Source organism: Syngnathus leptorhynchus, chromosome 7, assembly GCF_054491065.1.
Source record: "Syngnathus leptorhynchus isolate UIUO chromosome 7, UIUO_Slep, whole genome shotgun sequence".
Taxonomy (NCBI): domain Eukaryota; kingdom Metazoa; phylum Chordata; class Actinopteri; order Syngnathiformes; family Syngnathidae; genus Syngnathus; species Syngnathus leptorhynchus.
In genome coordinates this window covers 2,472,515-2,489,541 of record NC_141201.1, presented here as the reverse complement: position 1 = coordinate 2,489,541, position 17,027 = coordinate 2,472,515, and the positions used below count along the sequence as shown (strand labels likewise).

Genomic DNA, 17,027 nt, shown 5'->3' with positions numbered 1-17,027 from the left:
AATGAAATAAGGAACAATCTGATAGACAGAATTTGGTTTTATTGCCGTTAATCAATGTACATAAATCCACACATACAAAGTCAACAGAAGAGGAGTCAGTAAACTTTTATTTGTGTTTTATCTTGGAAAAAGTGCCTAATGGTGGGCAGATAGCTACTGAGTAACTCACTCTTAATTTTCAGCGGAATGTTCATCAACAGTAAATATTTCCATTGACAAGAATCAATGTCGTTCACTACTAATAAATTATGTGAGTTAAAATCATATTTTCCACTTTTGATCTCTGAAGTTCTTACAACAAATCTGCGTGTACAATAAAAGGTAATCATTAGAATGTCAGTTAATTTTTTTTTTTTGCACTACATCTCAATCACTGATCATAATTAACCACCCAAACATCATTTATATGTGGGTTACCCATTCCCTTCCATCTCAGTTTTAAATACAATCAATATGACGTCATCTAGTACCATGATTCATATTTCTAAGCATTCTCTTTTTCATGTGCAACAATATAAATGAGGAGAAAAAGAAAGACAGAGATCCTGCTGGCTAAAGTGCTCCCACGAAAGTTAAGAATGATGATAGAAAGAATTCTCAACATATCAGTCACATAAAAAATCCTCTAAGACATTGGGAAGCGTCAAGAAGTGTAGTTTGCCACAAAAGCTCCTTATTATTGCATCCATTCAAAAAGCGTTAGCTAGCTTTCTTTCTTGAATGTGGTTCATTCTTAAAACCTTTCAGAAATGTTTAGCTTTGCTTAGTTGAGCATCAAGGTGGCTTGAGGAGAAACAGAAAGAATAGAAATCCAAAAGAAGGCTTTCCAAAAGTCTTTGCCATCTCGCCTCCACTTCAGATGATGTCATCGCCATTGTCGTGCGTCGGCGTCCGAGCCTTTCGTCCGCGGGGTCGCAGCGTAGCGTAGCAGGAGGAGGCGGCGAGGGCCACGCGGCTCAGGCCCACGTTCAGGCAGTGAACCTCGGAAGTCACAGGCACCTCGGAGAAGAGGGCGCGGTCCCGGGTAATACGGGCCGGACCCGCGGCACCGCCATCTGTGCCCGTGCCGCCGTCGCTGGCTCCCGCGCCGCTCTCGATGTCCTTGACGATGTTGAGGATTTCCTGGCGCTCGCGTTGCCGCGTCATGCCGCGGATGTTCAAAATGGCCGACACGTGCTTCTTCCTGAAAAGGGGTCAACGAAGCTTTAACAGACAAATAATGGAGTCGTTGACAGTCAACGTCAGACCGCTTCCACTCACCTGATGTCTGGAAACTCTCGGGCAAGAACTCCGACCTCCATCTGTATAGAGGGAATATCCTCTAATTGGATGATCTCCGAGATGTGAGACAGAGCTCCATCCAACCAGCTGGACGGTGACTCCTGACACACAAAGAATAATTTTAATATAGTGTTGGTATTTATTATTTTGTTTTCTTGTGAACAACAACGCACTGACCAGATCCTTGAAAAGCACTTTAATCTGCCGTCCTTCATCCCGGAGCCGTCCGGCCATCCTCTTCCTCTTCTTCAGCGACGTGCAGATGATCCGCCCTCGCATTACCGAGCGAAGGTACTCCATCAGGACACGCCGGTGAACTTCTGCCACGAGGAGCTAAACGCAACAATCAGTTACATCACCACACATGACACAAACAACATTTGTGTGTGTGTACCTGGTAAGGAGGTTCATCCATCCTGTGATATTTCTTAAAGTGTTCCTTGATCACCGCTTCGATTTGTTCGTACGCCTCCGTGTTGCTTAGCCACTTTCTCTTCACCAAGCGCTCAAAGAAGGGCTGAAGCACAACGCGCACACAAATTCGGAATATTCTTTAACATGCTCTTCGTGAAAATGACCCAAGAAACACACTTGGGTAAAATGTGTGTGTGTGTGTTACCCTGATGTGTAGAAAGAGGGATTCGGAGAGCACTCGCACCCCCTGCTGGACGATATGGTCAAGTGCTTTGTTGGCACGCCGCAGGGACTCGTCGCTGGCCGTCGTCATTGTCTCACGAGGAACGCATCGTTGAACGAAACCTCTGCACACACACACATACACACTGGTTAAATCATGAAAAGTCTCATTTTTTCAGGACGATAATTCAGGACTTGTGTGTGTGTGTGTGCTGTGAGATGAAGTCCAAAGTAAAAACCTGAAGGGCGGGCAGCAGTTGACGAGCGCCACGGTTTTGGATATGTAACCGTCCTCGTGCTCTCCAAACATTCCGCTCTGCATCCCCTCGTGAAACAGATCCACTTTACGCTGGAAACTGAGAGCCCACAACATCAATGACAGTGTGTGCATGTGTGTGTGTGTGTGTGTGTGTGTGTGTGTGTACCTGTAGAGGAAGTCCGCCAGGCCGTTGAGGCTGCACTGAGCTACTCGGGAGCCCAAACTTCTGTTGATGGAGGCGGAACGTTCCAGATCAACTTGCATCCTCTGTCAAAAAATAAATACAAAAATAACTTATGTCCTGTATATTTGAGACAACAATACAATAGTAAAATCTTATTTGCTGTATCTATGGAAAAAATAAAAATATATGTATATAAAAGGATAATATTTTTCATAAATTCAAATTTTTTGCAGAAATCCAAAGTAAATTCTAAAAAAAAAAAATTGCATACTTTATGCGGCCACTAAGAGGCGCATTTGCTCCCTACTCCCAAAATGATGATGCCTAAGTGTGTGTGTGTGTAAGAAAAGGAAAGCTGCTCATATTGACTTTGGCACCAGCTGGAGGACAACGTCAGATGATAATCAGAGAACAAAACCCAGCGGAATGCACCTTTACGTAACAACACTTGGGAGACTAAACAGCTCGTGTGTGTGTTATCACAACAACAAAGAGGGTGGCGGGGGGGGGGGGGCTTGTCACCTGTATGATGGTTTTTGCCAGAGGGATGTGGTACTCCTCCGTGTGCAGAGTCTCCACCCACCTCCTCTCTTCTTCGTCCAGGACTTGACTCAACTCGGTGGTCACTTTAGCCTGCAGGGATGAGCCAATAGATAAAACACCTTGACAGGCCAGGTGGGAAATCATACTTATCCTCTCCTTGTCCACAAGGTGGCGTCAAAGCTGTATTATTTGCATTAGACATTAGTTTAATTTGATCTCAAAATAGGATAAGACCACTCCACCCAAAAAATATCTTCACCAGCTTGCCAATAGAAACTTTTCAGAATTTACCACAAATTTTCCAACCTTAATTGACCTACTCAGAAGTTCCAAACCCAGAACCGCTCACGTCCAGTGACACGGTGGATCAAAAGTCAGCTTTGTTGTGTCTCATGTGTCTCACCCTGACTGAGTTGAGGCAGTCTTGTTCCAGTCTGTCCACGATATCCGAAGCAAGAAGAGGTCCCAGCTGGGAGCCTCTCAAAGGATCCGACACACACACTTTTGCCAAAACATCCCTATCACACACAAATAGTAACAGAACATGAATAAGCTGAGATGCATGTGTGATCCATGTGTTTGTGTGTACCTGTTATATATGTTGTGTAACCAGTCCAGCAGTGAGTAAATGTCGGTGATCTGCAGCTGCTGCTTGGTGATGGCCTGCAGTCGCCTGGCAACCGCTTGGTGGTAGCTTTGTAAGTACACCTGAATGGTCATCAATCAAAAATTAAAACATTTGAAAGAAAAAAGAAAAAAAAAATTGGGAGGGGGGGGGGGGGGGCAGTCGTACAACAATAATAAAAAAAGTCACATGACTAAGTCCATGCCAGAATCCCTTATCTCCCGACTCACCTGCATCGCCTGATACTCCTCTGGGTAGATGTTGACCACGTTCTTCTTAGCGGCATCTAAGTCGTCCACCACGCGAGCTCGGATGCGGTCCAGGTACTTGGCCAGATCCCCGGCCGTGAACTCGGCTTTCTGAGGAAGCGATCCGTCGGCCGCATCCTCCACCGCTTCCCTCCATCGCCGCTTCAGTTGCCGCGGTCTCGGTCCGCCCGTCGAGGACCAGTCCACATCTACCAGCTCCTCCTGCTGCAGGACCTGTGCGAGATCCCATAAAGCTTTTAGTGAACTCATTCAGTTCTGCTTTGTCACAACAAAGGCTTCGGCGCCCTCACCTGAACCACCAGGCCGAGGTTAGGCCCGGCGGTGGGTGAGCGTAGAGACTCCCGGACCACCGCCCACAGCTCCTTTTGCAGCTCTTCATAAAGCAGCTCCACATCTTTAGCCTTCCGCCGCCCGCCGTCCTTCACGCCGCCGGCCGGGCTGCCCACCTCCTCCGGAGACGAGCCACCCTCGTGCCCGTTACACTCCTGCTCCAGCTCCAGGATGTGACTGTCGGCGAGGAGGAGATCCCGTTTCTTCACCAGCTGAAGGATCTCCAGCACTGGAGGATGCAAGGACATGAGGAGATGAGGAAACGAGGAGATGAGGAGACAACGGGGACACATGGGGACAATGTATATGCCAGACCTTATTATGTGTGTGTCTGTGTGTGTGTGTGTGGGGGGGGGGGGGGCAGGGGAGGATGTGCAGATGTGATGTTCGTCTGGCTCAGCGTCCACAGAGGAAGACAGGATGGCACACACACACACACACACACACACACACACACACACACACACACACACACACACACACACACACACACACAGGAAGAACATGAGTCGAACGGAACAATGCGGGCCCAACGTGGCAGCTTTAAATGTTTTTACTCGTATCCACTTCCTGGTGATTTTTTAAAAGGGAACCTATGATGTCACATTATTATCTAACAAAGAGTTGAAGAACAGTAAAGTTCCCAAAATGTGGACTCCTTTTTGTGACTCTTCCATTCTCCCTGAGATGAAGGCCAATATGGGATATTGTGTGATGACTGCAATATGGCGAAAATCGCCGAAGTCAGCACAAATAGGGCTGGGCCAGCCACTGTAAGGTGATATCAGCATACTTGAAGCACCTTTACTCCAGACAAGCCACGCACGTACGTACGCGCGCACGTGTATGTCATAGCGCTGCGCCAACAGAGCTTTTATTGTTCCGCTGCAGGAAATGTTTTCCATCTGGGTGGGTGATGCCCCACCCACCTTCACCTGCTTCCTCATACCGTCGTCGCCATACACTAAATTGAATTTATGGACAGCTGAGTCAGCGTTTCCTTAGGCGGCCACCGGAGGCACTCTCGCAAAATAACCCCGACATCCTGGTGACAGAGTGTTCAGAAATTTAAATGTCCTCTTGTATAAAGTACTTGAAAGCAGTATTTGAGTAAAATAAATAAATAAATAAATATTGTAGACTGTTTAAATTCTGTTTGAATTTTGTGGCGTCACAGACGTCCTTCATGCTACAAGGACGGACTTTGGATGGTGGCGCCTTTCTGTTCTCTAAGGCGTGTTAGGAGTGATCAACGAGTAGTCAAAGTTTTATGGCGGTGATGACCTGTGCCGAGGCAATCATTGACCGGCCCCATCAAACAAGAATGTGAGAGTCTTATTCGCAATACAAAGTTACGCAACCGGGAACCAGATAGAACACCGCAATGACTCAGTGGAAACGATTAATCAAGTTTTAAAGTTCAGATTGACTTTTCAGACTTAACTGGAAGTTTAAAAAGAAATGTATCCAAATCAGAAAATGACAGATTAGCATTAGGATGAATTAGCATTAGCTGCGTGTTGCAGTCGATGACACCTTGGGTTAGCGTTGGGCTGCTGTGGGTATTTTATTTCCCCAATTTGTTATCAACGTGGCCATCAGAAGTCTGCAGAGAACTTCATCTCTTCATCTTTGCCTTCTTCACGCTAACGTGCATGACCACAACAAGCACAACAAAATCTTGTTGGTTCTTGTCTGCTTCTAAAGGTCCTCCAAAGGACACGTCTAGCTGGTTGCCTTTCACCGTGGCGCATCCCTGCCCTGCTGCTGGCCGTGTGTCAACAGTACACAACCCTGATGAAGGTGCAAACAGGATCGTGTTTGGAAATCACACATCATAACAAGCCCACACTTGAACCAACATTCCCAGTAGGAACAAACACCAGGAGAACATCTAGAACATTTCTGGTCAAAATAAACAGTCGTGGAAGATCTAGAACAATCCCATGGATTTACCTGACAGCGGCTCCCTGGGCTTGACTTCCACTTGGGGCTCCTTGCGCACCAGCTGGTCCTCGAGACCTTGCACGGAGGGCTCGGCCCCAAGCTCTCTCTTGGTCTTGCCCAGGCCGACCATCTTCATGAAGGACAGGCGGCGGCTGGACGAGTCGCACTCGCTCTCGGAGCAATTGACGTCACCGTTGGCCAGAGTCTCTTTACGGAAGCTGAGGGTGTCACGATATTTGCCTGCAAACCTGCGAAGGAGACAAAGACTATGACGACACTTCATTCGAGGCAAAGTTTGAACTGTCTTTTCCCCGTGAATGTGTTTACTTCAGTAGACTTCCTTCGGAGCTCCTGCGACCTCTCTTCTTCTTGTCCGCCGGTGACGGCGTCCCCTGCGGCGACGGCGTGCCGTCCTTCCCTCGCCCCGACAACCTCAAATTCTTCCCCAGCTTCCCCAAACTCTTCAAGGGCGATTTGATGAAGGATCCCTTCCCCGAGCCCCCTTTGGCTTTCTTGCCCTCGTTGGCTTCGTTCTCGCCCTCCTCGTCCTCGAAGGGGTTTCGGTCGCCGGGAACGTTACCGTCCAAGAACGACCCGCCCGCCGACCAGGATCGGTCTCCGCGGCTGTCGTCATCGTCGTCATTGTCAAAGGGGTTGTGGTGGCGGGGGTTGATGTTCAGGCTCATTCTGCGAATGAACAAGGCGTTGTCCAAAGTGGGGCCGCCTTTCAGGCGCACCGGGAGGTTCTTGAGGATGGGCATGGTGGAGCGAGGGATGGGGAGGAACCTGCAACATGTTAAAAGTTTTATTTATGATGTCCGGGTTATCAGAATAAACTGCTGGAGCTGCCATTGCATCAAATAGATATGACATGTACACACCCTGCTAACAATAAGTTGTAAAAGGGCGCGCACTTATACACACACACACACACAACTTGGAATATATTTCTGCATGTGTGTGTGTGTGTGTCTGTGTGTGCAAATATGTGCATATGCGGATGTTGTTGTCATGTAGTCAGTTTCCAGTCCCACCAGTGCAGGACACGCTGCTGTTGCCAGAAATAGACACACACACACACAAGTGTGCACACACACAAGTGTGCACACACACACATACATCCACATCTTCACTAGCACACACACAGATGTGTCAATGCAAAGCGGGGAAACAATTCCACGGCGTGGCTTCCATAAATACCCAGCAGCCTCGGCGGCAGGCCAGGAAATACACGCCGAGCCACCTCGCTGTTTTCTTCAAGAGGGTCGCAGGGCATCGCGGAAGCGTGCCGACACAAACAATGAAGCGGAAAGGACAGCGATAGTGTGAAGGACATCAACAGACGGCGGGGCGCAGGAAGGGGGCGCCACTGAGACGCTCCCCGTGCCAGGGGTGGCTTACGTATAAAGGGCGGTGGTGCTAAGGTGTTTAGCTACTTTTTTGACCACCCTGACAATCACCAAAACAATTTTCAGAACTGCCCCACATCAACTGCGATCCAAGAGGTTGTCATCTTCTAATGTCACAAGATACCAACAGGAAACCAGGAAGAAAAGACGATAGCAATCGGACGGCAGCCCAAAACTCAGCCTTGACGGAACCAACGTGTGTGTGTGTGTGTGTGTGTGTGTGTGTGTGTGTGGTTCTATAATTAATGACAATGCAGATAAGTCGGCGATGTCAAAGGAAGCAGACAACAACACACAACAAGCACATAAGTCAAAAAGACTTCCTGAAACTTTATCATCATTTCCTCTTCAGCGCTCATCTTTTATTTGTGCAGCAAAAACACAGCAGGGCGTTTCACGTCATGTGACGTGTGAAAGTGACATTTCGAGACCAGGGGAAAACAGCCATTTGTTGCCATGGCGATGCAGACGGGCGCTTTCCAGGAGCGTTATCTAATAGCCGAGATGAAGGATTTGAACTAAACAAGAGCCAACATAGCAGACTTCCTCTGTTTTTTTTTTTTTTAGCATGCCTTCTTGGGATTTTTTGGTGAGTCTACTCATGATAGACATGGCTAGCAAATTCCATGTTGCTAAGGCAACCTGGTTTCAGGGGCTGAATTTGAAGAGAACTCTGGGAGGTATTTGTGAGTCAATTAAAAAAATAAATAAAAGAGCAACAAATTATGACAAATAAAATCTTGTGCATTTATTACTTACAAATGTCCAAAATCTCATAATACTGTGCGCCAGCCACAATATGACTGTAGCCTGCAGTCTGACATTCCTACAGGATCAACGAGTCATTCTTTGGGATCTTTGGTGACTTTGGCCAGCATCAAAACGTGAACAAAAACATCTGCGGCCAATCTAAATGACGGCCATACTCAGGAAGTCTGTCCAATTGAGCCTTGGTGATGTCACAGGACAGCATGCCCCGCCCACAATCCATTTAAATTGCATCAATCATTCAATATTTTTGAAATGATGAATCATGATATCATTTTTTGATATTACAAAAGTGAGTGTGTAGACTTTGTATAACTAGTCTGTGTTGATTTCAGTCGGGTGTGTCGGAGTTTATCATAGCTCAAAGTCCGCATTGAGTTAGCGCGGGGTGATATGGCCTAAAAGCAACTTCAACAATCCTTTAATATATTACATGTGATAAGAAATAATTCTGACAAATATGATTTAATGGCCCAGCCAAAGAAGCAAATACTAACAGCTGCTGGTTAGTGGCTAGCGGTTAGCGGCTAGCTACGGGGTTAACTCTCAGCTACCCGAGGTCAAACGAGTTCAATGGAAAGTTCTTTGATTTTCACGAGGAAGTGAAACATGCCAACATAAGCAAAAAAGAAAACAACCCCTAGGGAGTTCTTTTTCTTTATTTAAAAAAGAAAACAGTCTTTTGAGTTCTTTCTGGCTCATTCATTCATTCATTGGTTCATTGCTGGACAAAAAAGGCAGGAAATTGGGAGATGAAAAACGACGGATGTCAACTTTCAACTGGCTTTTCTTTCATGTGCCAGCAAACAGCGGAGATTTTTTTTTTTTTTAAATCAGCGTGAACATGCCATTGAAGGACAGACAACACACACAGCTTTTGTCTTTCCTTGACAAGTGCGAAAAATCCAGGGAATATTTGTCTGAGTCAACTGGCATGCAAACAAGGTCCATTGTCCATCACAGTCAATCATTTATTCCACATGTCAGCTCGCATACTAACAGTTTGATTTGTCACACCAGCTTTTTGTCAACTTTCCTCTAGACACCCCAACACACCACTTCATTAAAAAGCATGACAGCAAGAGTACCCAGAGGATGAACAATATTCTGCTTGAAGTGTCCAAACAACCTTTATCATCCATTTTTCTATTGGCTATTTTTTCTATTGAATATTCTTGCATTGAGCATTTGGGGGGCCATTAACCTTCAAGTGCCTCACACATAATAAACATCAAGTAAACTCCAACTCAAATAGTTGCTATGATGGAAATAAAAAGCTTAAGCAGGCCTGTCAATGATCAACATGTAGTTATTATATAGGACAAGTTTTCCATTCTATTGAATGCAGACAAGGATCATGACATACCACATTTCAAAAAAATATTCATCTGAATAAAATATGAATGACAACTGCTGCGTTCACTGACTGTCGAAATAACAATTTGCTAAATACTTTAATTGTGAGTCTAATTGTAAACGTTAGCTGTGCAATTTAAATCATTTTGATATGCAAAGCCTCTCAAACAAAACTACGCGTGTTTTAACTCCTTTTTTTAATGTCCTTTAACTCTTAATTGAAATACAACAAGGTGAAGGATGGGGTTCGAACACGCTCACTCACCGCTGCGAGCCATGTTGGCGGCTCGATGGTTCAAAAAAAGGCTCACGAGAAGAAGGAGGAGGTGGAAAACCTCAATGCGTTTCTTGGGGAGAAGGTGGCTCGTTACGGTTCCCTCGTGGAAGAAGAAGTAAAAGAAGAGAGTGCGCCGTGCTGCGTTCACAGCTACTCGGAAATGTCCAAATTAAAGTTGGGTGACGCTGAGTGACACCTCTACTTCCTGTCTCTGGAGGTCACATGCTCGTCCTCTAAATGGACCACGCCCACTTGACCGGCAGGAAAAGTACAATGTGTGTGTGTGTATGAATGTATGAGCAGTTGATGATTGATGCGCGCGCACGCGCATACACTTATAAATAACATTTAATTATGAAATCTACCTCCAAATGGATGGTTGAGTATGACGTGAAGCATCAATTTGACGTGAAGCAACAATTTATTTCTCCAGCTCATCTTTACACTTTCACTACTTTGCCCTCTTGACATTACGCAACACGTCTCCACATCCACATGCGCGCGCACACACGCGTACGTACGCGCACAGATGCAACAAGACCTAAAACATTTCACCTTGACTCGTTAGAAATATTAGCCTTGACTTGAAACCTCAATTTGGAACCCTAACCCTTACTTGAAACCCTAATTAGAAGTCCCAATTTGACACCCTAACTCTCATTTAAAACTTTTGCATTGACAATTTGGAAGCCTAACCGTGAGACAGAAATATAATTTAACACCATAAAAGACATTTGAAAGACTAACCCAGGCATGCAATCTTATTTTGCCATGATAGCCCCTGTTGACAAACTTGAAACTGCATTTGAAACCCTAACCAGTGTTTAAACACTAACCCAGACTCAAAACAATACTTTAACACTCTAAACCTGATTCGAAACCCTAATTTGACGCCACAATGTTAGTTCAAAATGCTAATTGACACCCTAACCTTGTTTGAGAGCCTAACTTTGCCTAAAACCCTAATCGGCACGATAACCCAAGCTCAAAACCCAACTTGAAGCCGTTTCAAATCCTGCATTGGGTCAATAATGTGAATCAACCAATCAGCACTCGGGCATTCATTGATCAGCCAATCGATGAACAGAAGGAACTTTTACCTTTCTTCTTGTGTTGTGATGATTAGAAGAACATTCCAAGATGTTTCCTCACGACTCCAACATTTCCCCCACAATCGTGCGTTTGTGTATCCAAGCTAGGTTCTGGTCTGGAGTGTTGGTTCTGGTCCTGGTGCCTCACGGTCTCCTCTGGTTCCCGGTCGGGCTCTCGGAAAGTTGTGCTACTCATTTCCTGTTTGCTTTATTTTCTAGCAGCAACAGGAAATGGTCATGCTTTCCTCTTCCTCCCCTATTGACACACACACATGGACACACACACATGGACACACACACACACACACACACACACACACACACACACACACACACACACACAGAAGTGTGTCTATAAATAAACGTGATGCATATACAGTAAGAAGCTCGAAATAGACTAAACAATGATGTCACATCATGAATGGAGCATCCCTGGGGGTTGCTACAATATGCTGTGATTTGATTTGATTTCCGGGACAGATGTACCTAATAAAGTGTCTGAATTGAAACCTTAATTTGACACCCTAAACCAGGATTGAAACCTTAAATGTAGAACCCAAAACTGAATGGAAATCCTGATTGAAACAACCTCACCAAGGCAATGAACCTCGAAAACATGCTTGAGAACTGTTATTTAAACTTCAACCCTAGCTTGAAACACTCATTTGAAATAACCCTTTAACCTTGTTTGAAACCTGACTTTGGCACCATGAATGTCTTGAAACCCAACCCTCCCCCAAAAAATATCCGCCATTTTGACAATTTAACTGGCTTGAAACCATAATTGACACCCAACAAAAGTTATGCAGTTTCCACAAACATCTTTAATATAAAATGAACATTATACATTTTTAATCACTAAACAGATTATTCTACAATCAACTTCAATAAAGTTGCTAGCCATTCATTTATTTACACCAAAAAAGGTGCATGATCTCCACCATAACGTACATCATACAAAACTCAAATCTTAAAATGGCTACTAAAACATGCAAAGCTCAAACATGATGATTCCCGGTGGAACCACAATGGTGCGTTCAAGGACCGCCTCACACGTAAGCTTTGGTGCTGTTGTTGCCGTCGGAAGCGTGCGCTGCTCTGTAGATGTTCACATTATGACCTTGACTCCTTTTGGAGTAGTTGTACGAAAACTGTCTGTGGGGACAGATGATGTCATCACATGATATTCATGAATATTCAAATAGCAAAAAAAAAGAGTGGTCTAGTACTGCCCCCTGTGTGCAGTAAGGTGAACTGCATGGTGGATTTAAATGTACCCTGCATTTGGGAAGGATGTGAATGATGAAGAAGAGCTCCACCTGTAGGAGCAACACAGCATTGCACCTCCCATCAACGCCAGACCGGAAGCTGCCCAGCCCAGGTAGAGACCCGTGCCCAGCTCGAACCTGCAATGGACGAATCATCATCAGTGTTGGCATCACCATAATTATCACGTCATCGTCGTCGACACGCTCGTCACCTGACTGCACCGTATAAAGGATTGTAGAAGTCATGGATCACATTGCCAGCATACCAAGACACCGCGATCAAGGTGGACACACCTGTGCAGAAAGACAGACGGACAGTCAGACAGACTGTGCCGACGTTCCCCCCCCCCCCCCCCCGAGCGTCCGTTCACCTGACAGGATGAGCATGACCCCTCCACTCAGAAGAAACTGTCCTTTAACTTGTTGAGAACCTCCGCCCACCTTACTGCACTTCAGACCCAAAATGGACACGATGATGGCGGCCAAGCCCACCACCAGCGATGACATCATCAGGGCGCGACACACCTGCACGTGCACTGCCGAGACACAAAAAGGGCGAGTCTGATGACAACAGCGGGATGTTAAAATGGCGTGGTGACCGACCTGGTAGACCCAGAAGCGTCTTGAACTTGTTGCACTGGAGGGATCCCAGTGAAGTGGCGGCGCAGCTCATCCAGAGGCCCTCATACTGCCATTGGCTGGTACTCAGAGACTCCGCCTGGCTACGCACCTTCCACAGCTGAGACGACGTGCAGCTGGACTGAAGGCACCACGACAGCACGCCCGCTACCAGGCCACAAATCTGAAGGCCCGTCGACATGATGCGCTGCACAAATTTCAAATTTGACTTGACTCGTTTAACATTTTGGTACCACTCAGTTGCATCTAACGGAATTCAAAACAAATTTAAAAAAAAATTGTTTCAAGAAGGCCATGCCTGAGAACACTCAGAAAGTCTACCCGGGAGATTTGGTCCAATGGCTAGACCCAATTAGAATTGTTTTTCCTGAAGCCAAATTGTTTAAAAAAAAAAAAAAAAAAAGTTTAAAAAAGTGATTTGTTAAGCCCTCAAAGCAGCACGAAACTTGGCAGTCTGTGGTCGCGTATTGAGTTTTTAAAAAAATAAAAAAAAGCAATCCGTTTCCAATCTTGAAAATAATAAAATGACCCAATTGGTCAAGTTCTTACCTTCCGAATTTAGGATCTTCTCCCCCAGTGTTTTCGGATAACCTGCGTGATGTGATGTGAAAGTTGATGTGAGGCCTTGAGGCCTCCGAGCCGCGTTTCGGGTCGACGAACTCTGTAGAAGGCCGACCCTCTGGAACGTACGTCACCGTTTACCCGCCAAAATGGTAGTTTCGCTGTAAAACTCTGCCACAGGGTCAAACACACACACAAATGTATATTTCAGGTTAGTTCAATCAAACGACTTGAAAATTAATTCTAGGTCTTAAATTGGATTTTTGTTTTTCGTACGAAAAATCCACCTTTGTGAGAGAGCTGCTTTGTGGACTTCAGACTGTCAAACAGATTTTGTTTGTAGGTCATCTACCGTCAGTCAACGTTGATTCCTTCCAAAATAACACTTAAAAAAAAAAATGACGTGAATGGCATACAAAGTTTAATGCAAATTTATGATGTTAAAAAAAAAAGTCAAGATTCTGTAACTTGTTTTGGTTTTCTGGCTTCATATTGTGCCTTTATTGGTGTAGCATAAATGCATAAAACAACATTTTTCTTGATAAATGTCGCCCATAGGGTGAGTGGCTATCTTGGCAAAGTGCCACGCCACGATGTGACACTTTAACAAGTAGATTTGTAAAAAGTCGCCAACCCAGACTTCTATTTGACTTATGACTCAAAATGGTTTGTTCCAAATACATTTTTGACCTTGTTATTGATTAACTGCTAAAAGTCAAGTTCAACCCTTACCAAAATAGAATTCCCTAAGTGACTTGTATTTTTGGAAAGACAATCAGGAAAAGAATAACGATAATTGACTATCATAAAACATCAAGATGTTTTGACATATTATTGAGGAAGTAGGTCGGACCTGTACAGAAACACTTTCTCAAATTGAAAACAAGTATTGATCAAGTCTGGAGAACTTAGTCGTTCCCGTGAGTCCATTCAAAGGTCCTACGCGGCGCCTCCTGGCTCGCCTCCGTTTCCGCCACCTCGACCGGTCCGCAGGTCGTGCCACAATTTGACAAAAGGCTCCCGGTTCTTCCAAATGAGCTCGTGTCCGAAGAGGACGTACCAACTGGAGGAGAGAACAGGATAGATGCCAACATTATTTCACCCACAACCGTTTGAAGCACAAAAACGCGCTTTTAGCACCACTACGTGGACAAAACGCGTACTGCAGCACTTTGGACTCACATGCCAAACACGGCGCCTCCCAGGTGAGCGGCGTGGTCAAAGAACCGCCAACCCAGCACCAAACCAGCCGCATCCATGGCAACGATCGCCTTTAACGCCTGCGACCGAGACAGAACGACAGACGAGTGAACGAGTAAGCAGACAGACCACCAGAGTGGACGGCCTTACGTTAGCCGCGGTGAACGTGAACATCGGGAGGAAGATGATGGCCAGTTTGGCTTCAGGCATTTTGGTGCAAACTGCAGCCAGGATGGTCATGATGGCGCCCGACTGAAAACACACACGTCATACAATGTACCGACATATTTCTAATGACGAGGCTTCAGCACGCGGGGAAGTGACTCACCGCTCCCAAAGAAGGACCAAACCTTCCGGTGGCCATTTTGCTCACGTAGCTGAAAAAGCTGGAAATCACACCTGAGTCCACCCAACACACACATAACCAGATCAGAACATGTGTGTGCGTGTAAAAATTAAATTGGCTTTCTTTTTTGTGTTATTACCGGCCGACATGTAAATGGCCACAAACTGCTCCCTCCCCAGCATGGAGACAGCACTGGTAGAGAAACTCCACAGCACGTACATGTTGGCGGCCATGTGGAAGAAGGACACGTGGCTGAAGGTTGACAGCAGCATGGGTGAGCACAACGTCTCTGGAGTCAAACACACACGTGCAAGATATGAACATCAAAAGGGATTGATTTGACTGCTCTGAAAAAGTGCCAATAATGATATTTTGTCTGACTGGAGGCGGGGTCTGCGGTGAAGTACTTGAACATGGAGCGCTGGAGCCGCGGAACTCGCCAGCAGCAGAACACCACCACGTTGGCGGCCAGGATGGCTGAGAGACAAACGCGACAGAAATCATGAAGAAAAAAAATTATGACAAGACAGACACACAAACAGAAGAATGCAAGGCAAGTCATCTCACCTGTGACTGTCTTCTGTCCCTCACTCAAACTGTTCCACCATTGGTTGACCTAACACACAAGGAGCCAATCAGAGTCGTGATCAAAGCATGAGTGGGCGGGGCACGGATATAAAATCAATCGACTTGCCTCCTTGCGGACGTCCCCTCGCTTCTGCGGCCGCACCTTTTCCAGCCAATCGGCTCGCAGATCGTCATAGTAGCTCTGAACGCGGGACTTGAGCGACTCGTACTGCCAGATGGCCGCCGAGCCGAAGGAGCAGCCTGTAAACTGACAGGAAGTCAGCACAGGTGTCGCTTGGAGGAATTGATGTATCGTAATGCCTGTGGCGCCACCTTACCCCCACGGTGAAGAGCAATGGGCGCACCAGCCGGCCAAAGTCTCGCAGTGAGCTAGAGGACGGAGGAGGCGATTCCCAGTGAGGGCCGGACGTTCGCCGGTGGGACGCCGTTTCTGATGAGTCCAAATGTCCAAGTTCATTCTCAACATTTTTGCTTTCAGGTTTCCTGGTAACTTTGCGGAAGCCAGAACGTTGCTGGAAGTTGTGAGTCCACCTGTTCGACACAAAAAAAAAAAAAGTTACAAATGGAACTCATGACTGGTCCATAGTCTGGATCTGTCAAGAAATTTGGAGAAAAAAAATGAGGTGAAGACAGTGTGAGAATAGATCATTTAGAAAATGTCTTCATACATTTCAATACAAATATTATGTTTCTAATTATGGCAAAAGTAGAACTTTTCGAAAAGTGGAAAATAGTTCCCAGGTGCTGAATATTTGAAAGTTGAATGGTCTGCATTGGGTGAAAAACGTGTCAGTAGTAATAATGAAATTAAGAATAAAAAAAACACTCTCTTTAGTATTTACAAGCTTTATTATTTACACAATTAATAATAAACTCCGCAGACATGTCAAAGCAACTTAACAAACACGGCAACCTCTCAAACAATCTATCATTTGGCGGCTCCGTTTTAATTCCACTGCTTAAAAATGAGAGCAGCGGGGGTTCGCCTGTGTGACAGCCAGCCCAAGGATCTCTCCGTTCGGCCACGTTCCTCACCTGCCTCCCCTTAAGCTCCGGAAAACGTCCTCGCCGCTCCTAGAGCGCAAAACGGCGTAGGTCCTCCACGCCGCCATGTTGGAGCGACTGTTCACTTCCGGGTCTGAGAGCCAACAACTGTCGAGCTGCTCGAGGATGGAGGTTTGCTATCTGAACACAGCGACCCCATTAGGAGACCTCACAATCAGCCGGACTAGCTGTTAGAATAGGCTTCGATTTTATTTGTTCATTGAGGGGTCTTTAGGGGGGGAAAAAAACTGTTGAAGTTGTGAGATAGCTCAAAGTTAGGTATCCCCACGACTACCAGGATATTTATTTTACACGGAGGAAATAATGGCGGAGAAATGAGGACTGAGCGCTGCTTTTGCGCATCTTAACCTACAGATGGCGCCAGAGGATGAACATCTGCTAGTGG

General features: G+C 45.8%; 3 protein-coding genes across 5 annotated transcripts; all 3 read right to left on the bottom strand.

Moving 5' to 3' along the window:
* Window positions 1–13: 13 nt before the first annotated feature.
* exoc3l2b (exocyst complex component 3-like 2b) lies at window positions 14–11,139 on the bottom strand. 2 transcript variants are annotated; one of them, XM_085917339.1, is made up of 15 exons: window positions 10,985–11,139; window positions 6,402–6,860; window positions 6,084–6,322; window positions 4,088–4,356; window positions 3,759–4,010; window positions 3,493–3,611; window positions 3,307–3,421; window positions 2,883–2,993; window positions 2,343–2,443; window positions 2,157–2,273; window positions 1,901–2,042; window positions 1,676–1,798; window positions 1,459–1,614; window positions 1,261–1,382; window positions 14–1,183 (listed from the first exon to the last, which is right to left on the bottom strand). In XM_085917339.1, exons 2-15 carry the CDS (start codon window positions 6,833–6,835, stop codon window positions 856–858), a joined length of 2,628 nt encoding a protein of 875 aa, XP_085773465.1. In that variant the 5' UTR covers window positions 6,836–6,860; window positions 10,985–11,139; the 3' UTR covers window positions 14–855. The 2 variants fall into 2 exon arrangements, with proteins under 2 accessions (XP_085773465.1, XP_085773464.1); XM_085917338.1 differs by lacking the exon at window positions 10,985–11,139 and adding an exon at window positions 9,873–10,068.
* Window positions 11,140–11,774: 635 nt separating this feature from the next.
* Window positions 11,775–13,756, bottom strand: LOC147054102 (claudin-7-like). 2 transcript variants are annotated; one of them, XM_085916985.1, is made up of 6 exons: window positions 13,432–13,756; window positions 12,847–13,069; window positions 12,615–12,779; window positions 12,456–12,537; window positions 12,295–12,381; window positions 11,775–12,130 (listed from the first exon to the last, which is right to left on the bottom strand). In XM_085916985.1, exons 2-6 carry the CDS (start codon window positions 13,061–13,063, stop codon window positions 12,025–12,027), a joined length of 657 nt encoding a protein of 218 aa, XP_085773111.1. In that variant the 5' UTR covers window positions 13,064–13,069; window positions 13,432–13,756; the 3' UTR covers window positions 11,775–12,024. The 2 variants fall into 2 exon arrangements, with proteins under 2 accessions (XP_085773111.1, XP_085773110.1); XM_085916984.1 differs by having other exon boundaries at window positions 12,253–12,381; window positions 13,432–13,716.
* A 155-nt stretch (window positions 13,757–13,911) lies between these two features.
* On the bottom strand, window positions 13,912–17,009 carry parlb (presenilin associated, rhomboid-like b). Its single transcript, XM_085916983.1, has 10 exons — window positions 16,613–17,009; window positions 15,895–16,108; window positions 15,684–15,824; window positions 15,557–15,605; window positions 15,371–15,466; window positions 15,129–15,278; window positions 14,972–15,042; window positions 14,794–14,895; window positions 14,626–14,723; window positions 13,912–14,506 (listed from the first exon to the last, which is right to left on the bottom strand). The coding sequence occupies exons 1-10, from the start codon at window positions 16,687–16,689 to the stop codon at window positions 14,383–14,385; spliced, it is 1,122 nt and encodes a 373-aa protein (XP_085773109.1). The 5' UTR covers window positions 16,690–17,009; the 3' UTR covers window positions 13,912–14,382.
* Window positions 17,010–17,027: the final 18 nt, after the last annotated feature.

Excerpts from the sequence above, each read along its gene's own strand:
- LOC147054102 (XM_085916984.1), bottom strand. The coding sequence starts at position 13,063 with ATGTCGACGGGCCTTCAGATTTGTGGCCTGGTAGCGGGCGTGCTGTCG. Across the intron at positions 12,382-12,455 it reads CCTTTATACGGTGCAGTCAG|GTTCGAGCTGGGCACGGGTC; the intron begins GTGACGAGCGTG and ends CGTCCATTGCAG. Across the intron at positions 12,131-12,252 it reads ACATCCTTCCCAAATGCAGG|ACAGTTTTCGTACAACTACT; the intron begins GTACATTTAAAT and ends CTGTCCCCACAG.
- parlb (XM_085916983.1), bottom strand. The coding sequence starts at position 16,689 with ATGGCGGCGTGGAGGACCTACGCCGTTTTGCGCTCTAGGAGCGGCGAG. Across the intron at positions 15,467-15,556 it reads GGGACAGAAGACAGTCACAG|CCATCCTGGCCGCCAACGTG; the intron begins GTGAGATGACTT and ends TTTGTCTCTCAG. Across the intron at positions 15,279-15,370 it reads CACCGCAGACCCCGCCTCCA|AGACGTTGTGCTCACCCATG; the intron begins GTCAGACAAAAT and ends GTTTGACTCCAG.
- exoc3l2b (XM_085917339.1), bottom strand. The coding sequence starts at position 6,835 with ATGCCCATCCTCAAGAACCTCCCGGTGCGCCTGAAAGGCGGCCCCACT. Across the intron at positions 3,612-3,758 it reads AGGAGTATCAGGCGATGCAG|GTGTACTTACAAAGCTACCA; the intron begins GTGAGTCGGGAG and ends ATGACCATTCAG. Across the intron at positions 2,444-2,882 it reads TGGCAAAAACCATCATACAG|AGGATGCAAGTTGATCTGGA; the intron begins GTGACAAGCCCC and ends ATTTTTTGACAG.